The 11,802-nt window shown below is 40.1% G+C and overlaps 2 protein-coding genes across 2 annotated transcripts; both read left to right on the forward strand.

The window, feature by feature from the left end:
* The first annotated feature begins 2,813 nt into the window (after positions 1-2,813).
* LOC121481340 (protein mago nashi homolog) lies at positions 2,814-5,046 on the forward strand. Its single transcript, XM_041738655.1, has 2 exons — positions 2,814-3,157; positions 4,925-5,046. Exons 1-2 carry the CDS (start codon positions 2,845-2,847, stop codon positions 5,044-5,046), a joined length of 435 nt encoding a protein of 144 aa, XP_041594589.1. The 5' UTR covers positions 2,814-2,844.
* On the forward strand, positions 3,528-4,652 carry LOC121481339 (proteasome subunit alpha type-1-like). The gene has a single exon (XM_041738654.1). The coding sequence runs from the start codon at positions 3,595-3,597 to the stop codon at positions 4,384-4,386; it is 792 nt and encodes a 263-aa protein (XP_041594588.1). The 5' UTR covers positions 3,528-3,594; the 3' UTR covers positions 4,387-4,652.
* Positions 5,047-11,802: the final 6,756 nt, after the last annotated feature.

Genomic DNA, 11,802 nt, shown 5'->3' on the forward strand with positions numbered 1-11,802 from the left:
CTTCCTCAGTCTAGTAAAGATAATCTGCAAAATACTACTTAATAGTAGTATTAAGTTATACTTAATAGTAAAAGATGGAATGCTTTCCTCCTAAGATTGGAAACTAAGGCAAAAATGTCTACTATTGGGGTGCCTGGGTGGCTCAGTCAGTTAAGCATCTGCCTTTGGTTTAGGTCATAATCCCAAAATCCTGGGATTGAGCCCCACACCCCTGCTGAGCAGGGAGCCTGCTTCTCCCTCTCTCTTTGCCTGCTGCTCCCTTTGCTTGGACTCTCTCTCTCCCTCCCCACTCCCTCTCTTTTTCTGTCAGATAAAACCTTTTTTAAAAAGTGTCTACTACTGCTACTATTGAATATTGCTCTGGAAGTCTTGGCAAATGCAATAAGGCTAGCAAAAAATAAAAGCCAATCTGATTCAAAAGGAAGAAAACTATTCACAGCTGGTATATCTCTGTAGAAAGTCCTAAGGGACCTATAAAGCTCCTGGAACTGATGAATATGTCGAGGTTGCAGGATACAAGATCAATATACGAAATCCATTTTCTATACATTACCAATGAACGAGTATAAACTGAAAATTTTAAAACTACTGTTTGTAAAAGCTCCAAAAGAGAAATACTTAAGGATGTAACAAAGTATGTGCAGTCTGTACATGCTAAAAAATACAAAGTGCTAATGAAAGAGGTAAAAAAAAAAAAGACATGTTTACAGATGAGAAAACCCAATATAATTAAGATATCAGGGCACCTGTGTGGCTCAGTTAAGCATCTGCCTTCAGCTCAGGTTGTGATCCCAGAGTCCTGGGACCAAGTCCCACATCAGGGTCCCTGCTCCTTGGGGAGCCTGCTTTTCCCTCTCCCTCTGCCTGTCACTCCCCCTGCTTGTAAGCAGGGGGAGTGATCTGAATACAATCAAGATGTCAGTTCTCCCCAAACTATGGATTTAATGCAATCCAAATCAAAAACCTATAAAGGAAGGTGAGGGGAATTAGATTAGCCAAGATGATTTTTGAAAAAGAAAGTTGAAGGACTTGTACATTGTTTTAAGACATACTATGAATCTACAGTAGTTGAGACAGTGTAATATGGACAAAAGGTAATGTGGAATAATGGAACAGAATATAAAAATCCAGAAATAGATTCCTACAAACATGATCAACTGATTTTTGACAAAGGGACAATAGTAATTCAGTAGAAAAAGGACAGTCTTCAACAAATGGTGCCAAAACTGGACATCTATATGCAAAATATGAACCTTGATCTACAATGTAAACGGTATGTAAAACAACTCAAAATGGATCACAGCAAAACTACAGTGAGACACCACTTTATATCCATTAGCATGGGCAATAATCAGAAAGACTGACAAGTGATGGTGGTTGGGACTCTCATATTAGTGGTGAAAGGTCAAATGGTACAACTACTTCAAAAAAGAATTTAGCAGTTCTCCAAAAAGTTAAATGGAGTTACCAAAAGACCCAGCAATTCCGCTCCTAAATATATCCAAGAGAAATGAATACATTTGTGTACACGTTTTCATGTGGATATATGTTCATAGCAGCAGCATAATAGCTAAATTGTTGAAACAAGCAAAGTGTCCATCAACTGATGAACAGATAAAATATAGAGTATTTTTATACAATGGAATATTATTCAGCTAGAAAAAGAAAGTACTGATACATGTTACAACATGGATGGACCTTAAAAATGTGCTAAGTCAGTCACAGAAGGTCACATTTTATGATTCAATGATAGAACAGGCAAATTTATAGAGACAACATAGATTAGTGGTTGCTAGGGCTAGGGATGGGAAGTGGAGAAGGGGATTATTGCCAATGGGCATGGAGTGTCTTTGAAGTGGGGATGCAAATGTTCCAAAAGTGGATTATGGTGATGAATACATAGTTCTGAACATTCTAAAATAAATTTTTAAAATAAACTTAAAATTAAAAAACATTGCATTTACACGTTATATGGGTGAGTTGTGTGGTAGGTAAGTTATATCTTAATGAAGTTATCTTTAAAAATGAATCAGAGACCTGGGGCGCCCAGGTGGCTCAGTTGGCTAAGCATTCAACTCTTGTTTTTGGCTCAGGTTGTGATCTTAGGGTTGTGCGATCAAGCCCAGCATCAGGCTCCGTGCTCAGCACAGAGTCTGCTTGAGATTTTCTCCCTTTCCCTCTGCCCTTCTCCCCACTCCCCCTTCTGTGAGCAAATGCAAGCACTCTCTAATAAAGAAATACAATCTTAAAAAAAATAGATCAGAGACCTAAGTGTAAAGCGTTAGATTATAAAACCCTTAGAAGTAGAGATAGAGGAGAAAAATATCATGACTTTTAGTTAAGCAGGGTTCTTAGATATGAGACCAAATGCATAATCTATGCATTTAAAAACTTGATTTCATCAAAATTTAAAAACCTTTGCACTGTGAAGGACACTGTTAGGAGAATAAAAAGATAAACCGCAAACTGGGAAAAAACACTCATATGACATGTAACAAAGGGATATATCCAGAAGATATCTTTTATTTTTTTAAATTTATTTATGATAGTCAGAGAGAGAGAGAGAGAGAGAGAGAGAGAGAGAGAGAGGCAGAGACACAGGCAGAGGGAGAAGCAGGCTCCACACAGGGAGCCTGACGTGGGACTCGATCCCGGGACTCCAGGATCGCGCCCTGGGCCAAAGGCAGGCGCCAAACCGCTGCGCCACCCAGGGATCCCCAGAAGATATCTTTTAAAAACCTCCTAAAATTCAACCAAAAACCTCAATTAAAAAAAGAAAAAAGAAATAGGTGCCAATGGCACATTGGCCAGGCCTTGGGCAGGCTTTAGGGGGATATCACGGCTATGGCCAGTGATTTCTACTTACACTACTACAAAGGGCACAAGGGCAAGTTTGGACACAAGTTTCTGGAGCTGGAGTTCCAGCCAGATGGAAAGTTTAGATACGCCAATAGCAGCAATTACAAAAATTATGTCATGATCAGAAAGGAGGCTTATATACACAAGAGTGTAATGGAGGAACTGAAGAGGATTATTGACGACAGCAAGATCACAAAAGAAAATGATGCACTGTGGCCTCCCCCTGACAGAGTTGGCCGACAGGAGCTTGAAATCATAATTGGAAATGAACACACTTCTTTTACCACATCAGAAATGTGTTTTCGGTATTTGTATACAATGGAATATTCCTCAGCCATTAGAAACGACAAATACCCACCATTTGCTTCGACGTGGAAGGACCTGGAGGGTACTATGCTGAGTGACAGAAGTCAATAGGAAAAGGACAAACATTATATGGTCTCATTCATTTGGGGAATATAAAAATTAGTGAAAGGGAATCAAGAAAATGAGTGAAAATATCAGTGAGGATGACAAAACATGAGAGACACCTAACTCTGGGAAATGAACAAGGGGTGGTGGAAAGGGAGGTGGGTGGGGAGTTGGGGCGACTGGGTGACGGGCACTGAAGGGGGCACTTGGCGGGATGAGCACTGGGTGTTATGCTATATGTTGGCAAATTCAACTCCAATAAAAAAATTAAAAAAAAAAAAAAAGACCTCTGCCGGAGGCCGCAGCGGGACCCGCGCCGGAACCATGTTTCGCAACCAGTATGACAATGACGTCACTGTTTGGAGCCCTCAGGGCAGGATTCATCGAATTGAATATGCAATGGAAGCTGTCAAACAAGGTTCAGCCACAGTTGGTCTGAAATCAAAAACCCATGCAGTGTTGGTTGCATTGAAGAGAGCACAGTCAGAGCTTGCAGCTCATCAGAAGAAAATTCTTCATGTTGATAACCATATTGGTATCTCAATTGCGGGACTTACTGCTGATGCTAGACTGTTATGTAATTTTATGCGCCAGGAGTGTTTGGATTCCAGATTTGTTTTTGACAGACCTCTTCCTGTGTCTCGTCTTATATCTCTAATTGGAAGCAAGACCCAGATACCAACACAACGGTATGGGCGGAGACCATATGGTGTTGGACTGCTCGTTGCTGGTTATGATGATATGGGCCCTCACATTTTCCAAACCTGTCCATCTGCCAACTATTTTGACTGTAGAGCCATGTCCATTGGAGCCCGTTCTCAATCAGCTCGTACTTACTTGGAGAGACATATGTCGGGGTTTATGGAGTGCAATTTGAATGAACTGGTTAAACATGGTCTGCGTGCCTTACGAGAGACACTTCCTGCAGAACAGGACCTAACTACAAAGAATGTTTCCATTGGAATTGTTGGTAAAGACTTGGAGTTTACGATTTATGATGATGATGATGTATCTCCGTTCCTGGAAGGTCTTGAAGAAAGACCACAGAGAAAGGCACAGCCTGCTCAACCTGCTGATGAACCTGCAGAAAAGGCTGATGAACCTATGGAGCATTAAGTCACAAACCAGTCTATATGTGTATTATCAAATATGTAAGAATGCAGGAGCCCTTACTGATGACAGTAATCTATACTTTGAACCAAAAGATGTGGCGTGGTCTTCTGGTATGTTTTAGGAATCGGTCCAGATGTGTTTTTCCCAAGTAACTTGTCTGAACCATATAATGGTGTGCATTTTTCTTTGAGAGGGTCTATATAATCATTTTCTAGAAAGTATAGTTATCTGTACTAATGTTTTTATATGAAGAACATAGTGTCTTTGTGGTTTTAAAGACAACTATGAAATAAAATTGTTTCACCTGCCTGAAAAAAAAATTAAAAAAATAAAAAATAAAAAAATAAAAAAATAAATAGGTTCTCTGGACGTCTGGGTGGCTCAGCGATTTAGCGCCTGCCTTTGGCTTAGGGCATGATCCTGGGGTCTAAGGATCGAGTCCCGCATCGGGCTCCCAACATGGAGCCTGCTTCTCCCTCTGCCTTTGTCTCTGCCTCTCTGTGTCTCTTATAAATAAATAAATAAAATCTTTAAAAAATAGGTTCTCTTATTGATGTAAATCTGACAAAGTATCCTGAAGGCCTTCAAGTATTATTAGTACAGGACCTGAAATGTTTAGTTTTTAGTCTTATTGGATTACATTTGAAGATTAACCCCATCTAAATGGTATGTTTTTGAAGCTGTTTTTATATTAAGGGATGGGTTTGTTATTTACACTATTGGCATTTTTATGAGTGTGAAACTTTTCTCTGTGTGCCAATTAAAAATAAGAAAATACATAAACAGGCTTAATGGTTATTCTCACTTGGGACCAAGTGGTCTAGACAGTCCTCACACATGAAATTCTGTAAATAAAAGCAAACTTGTGTTGATATTTTGTTCTAATAAAACATCAAAGCCTAGGGAAAAAAACCAACATTAATGGACAGTTCACCAGAGAATATACAGACGGTAAATAAACACCTAAAAAGATGCTTGAAAGATGAATGGATAAAGATGTGGTTTATGAATACAATTGAATATTCCTCAGCCATTAGAAAAGACAAATACCCACCATTTGCTTCGACGTGGATGGAACTGGAGGGTATTATGCTGGGTGAAGTAAGTCAATTGGAGAGGGACAAACATTATATGGTCTCATTCATTCAGGAAATATAAAAATTAGTCAACGGGATTATAGGGGAAAGGAGAGAAAATGAGTGGGAAATATCAGAAAGGGAGACAGAACATGAAAGATTCCTAACTCTGGGAAACAAACTAGGGGTGGTGGAACGGGAGGTGGGTGAGGGGTGGGGGTGACTGGGTGATGAGCACTGAGGTGGGCATTTGATGGGATGAGCACTGGGTGTTATTCTATATGTTGGCAAATTGAACACCAATAACAAATAAATTTATAAAAAAATAAATAAAATAAAAAGATACTCAACATCACTAGTCCTTGGGAAATGCCAACTAAAACCACAACGAGGTATTATTACATACTGTATTAGTTATCTTTTGCTTTAAAAAATTATCCCCAAATCTAGCATCTTAAAACAATATACATTTATTATCTCAGTTTCTGTGGGTCATGGATTTAGGTGCAGTATCAATGAGTCCTCTGTTTTAGAGTCTCTCATAAGGTTTCAATCAAGGTGTTGGGTGTCGGGGGGCAGGGGCAGCCTCAAATGGGAGCTCCACTGGGACAGGACCTGATGCAAAGCATGGTTATTAATAGGATTCAGTTTCTTGAGGGCTATTGGACTTTGGGCCTTAGTTCCTTCCTGGATGTTAGCTGAAGACTGCCTTAGTCCTTCACCAGGTGGTTCTCTCCATCAGGATAAGCTCACAAGAAAAGCCAGGAAGAGAAGGCCAGTTACAGAGAAGTCAGTCTTTCATAAGATAATCACAGAAGTGACACCCCATTATTGTTGCCATAGTCATCTCAATTTAAAAAAGTGAAAGGGACATTAATACTGTTAGTATTTCTTATCGTGTTAGAAGCAGGTCTTTAGATCCAACTCAAATTCAAGAGGTGGGGATTATTCAAGGATATGATTATGAACACAATGTGTCCATGGGAGCCATGTCAGAAGCTTCCTTCCACACACTCTTTTTAATTTTTTTTTTAATTTTTTTTATTTATTTATGATAGTCATACAGAGAGAAAGAGAGAGAGGCAGAGACACAGGCAGAGGGAGAAGCAGGATCCATGCGCCGGGAGCCTGATGTGGGATTCGATCCCGGGTCTCCAGGATCACGCCCTGGGCCAAAGGCAGGCGCCAAACCGCTGCGCCACCCAGGGATCCCTCACACACTCTTTTTAGAGGAGCTAAAATTTTAAAATACCAACAATTATAAGTGCACAGCACTTTCATACATTGCTGGTGTGAATGCAAAATGTTAACAGCCATTCTAGAAAGCTGGAAGTTACTTACAATGTTGAACATACACTATATAACCCAGCAATTCCACTTCTAGATATTTATCCTAGAAAAATGAGAGCTTACATTCACAAAAAAAAATGTACACAAATACAAATATAGCAGCATTCATAATCACCCAAAGGTGGAACCGATCCAAATATCTCTCAATGGGTAAAATGGATAAACAAATTGTAGTATCCACAAAATAGACACCATCCATCAATAAAAGGGAATGAATTACTGATGCATGCAACAACATAGATGAATTGCAAATGAATTATGCTAAGTGAAAGAACATGGACTCCAAAGGTTACATACTGTATAATTTCATTTAAGGGACATTCTGGAAAAGGCAAAAATAGAGAACAAATCAGTGGTTTCCAGGGCTAGGGAGTAGGGGAAGGGATCTGAATACAAATTAGCCAGAATAGAATATTTAAGAATAAAAAGCACAGAGATGGTTTCTGAACCTAAAGAGGAAAAAGTGGTATCCAGACACTATGAAGAATTTCATGTCCATTGATCAGACAATAACCAAATACCTCTTCTCTCTCTAGTCTCAGTCTTCATCAAGAGATCACTATGCCTTACATGAACCCATGAAATTGTTATGTATTTTTTTTTAATTTTTATTTATTTATGATAGTCACAGAGAGAGAGAGAGAGAGGCAGAGACAGAGGCGGAGGGAGAAGCAGGCTCCATGCACCGGGAGCCTGATGTGGGATTCGATCCCGGGTCTCCAGGATCGCGCCCTGGGCCAAAGGCAGGCGCCAAACCGCTGCGCCACCCAGGGATCCCTGTTATGTATTTTAAAGTCAAATTGTTTACACAGATGCAAAAAATATTCACGTAGACATTTGCATATCCTAGATAGACAATTCTACTTGACTGAAGCAGAGCACATTTGCTGGGACAAGTGAGACACAAACTATTACATAAGAAACTCGCCTTGAAGTACATAGGGGTTTTGTACTAGGGGAAGATTTAATCTTCTAGACATTCGTCAAACATTGACTATTGTCAATAGTCAAACGTTGAGATTAATAGTTGCATTTATAGCATGTGAACTACATACGAGGTATGATTTAAAGTGCTTTGTCTATATTAACTAATTTAATCCTCCCAACAATCCGAAAAGTCAGATATCATTATTATCCCCACTTTACAAATGAGGAAATTGAAGCACAGAGAGGTTATACAAAGTAATATGGCTAATAAGGATTTGAGATCAGGGAAACTTGGCTTCAAGCCATGTTCTTGATTCTTCTTCTGTACTTCCTTTGCAATATAAGAATGTAAAAGAAAAGTTGGTATCATTAGCACTTCTTATATACCAGCCATTGTGCAATAGGTTTTATAATGAGAACTATTTATTATCCTCATTATAGCCCTAGTTATGGAACCAGGTTGCTATTCCTGTTTTACTGAAAAAGAAAACCAAGGTACAGAGATTTCATGCCATGTTCCATGTTATACTATAAAAAATTATGGTTTTATAATTTGAACCCAGGAATGTCTAAAAGAGTCCTGTCTCTCATTCTGAAATACTAAACTCTGGGAGATCAAGGGATAGGAGAGTGAAGAAGGGCAATACCCGCCCTTATTGATTCTCACAGAAGACTGGAATTAACACTGTCTAGGAAATCCCCAAGTAAAGTAAGTTTCAGAAATTTTACAGATAGAGATTTCTTGCAAACAAATCTAAGGAAAAGTGATCGTCAAAAAACTGAGAGTCACAACTGTATTATGACTCTTCAAGTGGGAGTATTTTAGGAATGTAACATCTGTTATGGGTGCAAGATTTTAAGGAGAATTTGCAGATGCAAGAACATGAAGTTAGTCTTCAAGAGGCTGATTCTAAGAACCTAGAGAAGAACATCAACCTTGAAAAATAGAAATCTGCCCACTCAGAGCCTTGTGCAAAATCCTATATGAGTGCAGACAATGGGAGTAAAGAACATCTCCCGGGTGCCTGGGTGACTCAGTGGTCGAGCATCTGCCTTTGGCTCAGGTTGTGATCCCAGAGTCCTGGACTCTGCTTTGAATTTCTTCATGGAATGTGTGACAAAAGTGAGAAATTAAACATTTGTGTTTACTTTCCTGAGTTTGGGGCACCTGGGTGGCTCAGTGGTTGAGCCTTCAGCTCAGGTTGTGATCCCAGGGTCTTCGGATCAAGTCCCACATCGGGCTCCCTGCAGGTAGCCTGCTTCTCCCTCTGCCTATGTCTCTGCCTCTCTGTCTCTCTCATGAATAAATGAATAAATAAATAATATCTTTTTTTAAAAAAAGAACACCTCCCACAGAACATTGCTCAGAGAAGCTACAAGGTCAAATATTGCCTGACCTCATAGAGCAAGACTCCCCATTGCCTAACGGCTAGGTAACCTCATTCAGCAATATGTGTAAGGTATAAGAACGTTTAGAATTGAAAATCATTTGTCTTAAATAGACACCAAAGAACTCACTTGGAAGAGAGGACCTAAATTTGTAATAACCATGGGAAAATCTTTATAATACTTTAAACTTACAAGAATATAAAATAATTCAGAGAAATAATTAGATATACATGAATTGTAGGTGATTATATGAATTATAAATATATGAATGAATGGCTCGGATATAGCTGAGTCCCTTAGTACATATCTTCAAATTCAGACACTACAAATGAGAAAAACACTACAAATGTGTGAGTGTGGTAAGGGCTTCAGCAGGAGTATGGATCTTTGATTATATCAGACAGTCCATACAAGGGAGATGCTATTTATTTGTGAAGAATGTGTTAAGTAGGTAAATGTGTTATAATTTATCTTGGAGTTCACACAGAAGAGGCTTACAAATGTGATGAGTGGACTGTGGGTGTGGGTGTCAGAAGCATAAAAATATTTGCAGTCATGAAAGTGTCCATTGGATCCCTAGGGAAAAGGGCAGAATAGCAGGATCCTGAGGTCACCTTGTCCCACAGACAACCAAGGCAACATCTACAGCTATGCAACTAACTCTGAAAATGACCTGAAGACTGACAGATCTTCCACAGTTAATTGTAGAGGGAAGGCCACATGAAAAGGGGGTAGGAGTAGAAGTGTGGTCGGCAACTAAGCACCCAGCCCAACGAGCTGTAAATGGGAAGCACATCACAAACACAGGAACAGGGGGATTAGACTGCACATTGGAAATCCCTAGCCCTGGGGACCCACACTGAGATGAATCCCCATAACATCTGGCTTTGGAAATTAGTGGGGCTTAACTCCAGGAGCTTTAGAAATCAGTGGGGCTTAACTCTGGGAGAGCAAGAGGGTAACAGGAAAAGAAGTCCCCACCCTTAAAGACCCAGCAAGATAAGTAACTCAGCCTGAGATATAGCACAGAAACAGCAGTTTGAAAGAAGAGCCTGGAATACAGGTGAAGGAGGTTTATCAACTCATGTTAGAATGTGTGCCAAGAGGGTCAGGATCTGCAGGTTTCACCAGAAACAAAAGTGCTGGCAGGTACAATTTTTTCTGTCCTTCCCCACCCTAGATAGATGAATGCTTACATAAGCCACTTCTAACACTCTCCATCTATTGCTACCTTGTTAGCACCACATGCCCTGCCCTAGCATTCCCCTGCAAACCCACCCCACCCAATCTGCTCAACTCGGCAAGCATTCTTGCACATCTATCAGGCATCTCTGGCCAGGACCTGTACCACTGCCCTGGGAAGGGGGGGAGATGACCCCAAACACCAGTATGTCTCTAGTTCCTGCCCTTCCATGCACCTTCATCTCTAACAGGCTAATTGCAGACAATGAGGTGAGTGCAGACCCCACCAAAGAGCCCACGGTAGCAGCCTCTGGGCCTCTCAATGGCAAGGTGAGTGAACCCTGCTCAGACTCATAGCAGACAAAGTTAGTCATTGCAACCAGGTAAGCTCAGCCACAACAGAAAGGTGCATGCAGCCCACATAGGGCACAGCCCTGGAGTTGCTGGTTCTGGTGATCAGGGGAGATTAGAGGTGCTAGAGGGCACCACAGGAACTCTTCTATACAAGGATATTCCTTTTGAAACTAAAAGATGTAGCTGACCTACCTAATATACAGAAACAAACACAGTGTCAGACAAAATGAGGAGACAGAGGAATGTGTCTCAAATGAAAGAATAAGACAAAAATCACAGAAAAAGAGCTAAATGAAACACAGATAAACAATAGATCTGATGAAGGGTTCAAAGTAATGGGGACACCTGGGTGGCTCAGCAGTTGAGCATCTGCCTTCGGCTCAGGGCATGATTCCAGAGTCCTGGGATTGAGTCCCACATTGGGCTCCCTGCAGAGAACCTGCTTCTCCCTCTGCCTCTCTCTGTGTGTCTCTCATGAATGAATAAATAAAATCTTTTTAAAAAAAAGTTTCGAAGTAATGGTCACAAAGGTACTCACTGAACTTGAGAAAAGGGCAGGTAGAAAATATAAAAAAGCAGCAGGCAGAGCTGAAGAATACAATAACTGAAATGAAAAATACACTAGAGGGAATCAACAGTGGATTAGAGGATGTAGAAGAATGGATCAATGTCTGGAAGACAGGGAAATGAAAGCAATCAAGCCAAACAGCAAAAATAAAAAAGGAGACTAGGCTAAGGGAATTCTGACATCATCAAGCATAATAAAATTCACAATATAAGGATCCCAGAGGGATAAGAGAGAGACAATGGTGTAGATTTGAAGAAATAATAGCTGAAAACTTTCCTTATCTGGGGAAAGGAACAGATATCCAGGTCCAGGAAACACAGAGAGATCCTAATAAGAAGCCGAGGAAGTCCACAGCGAGACATATAATACTTAAAATAGCAAAAAGTAATGACAAAGAAAGAATATTGGAAAGAGCAAGAAAAAAAAGAAAAGAAAACAGTTACATATAAGGGAAACCCCATAAGGCTGTCAGCTGATTTTTCACCAGAAACTTTAAATAAATCACACAAATACCCTCTGGTCTGCAAAGTGCTTAAAAGAAAAAAATCTGAAACCAAAATATTCTATCCATCA

The sequence above is a fragment of the Vulpes lagopus genome, chromosome 23, assembly GCF_018345385.1.
Source record: "Vulpes lagopus strain Blue_001 chromosome 23, ASM1834538v1, whole genome shotgun sequence".
Taxonomy (NCBI): Eukaryota; Metazoa; Chordata; class Mammalia; order Carnivora; family Canidae; genus Vulpes; species Vulpes lagopus.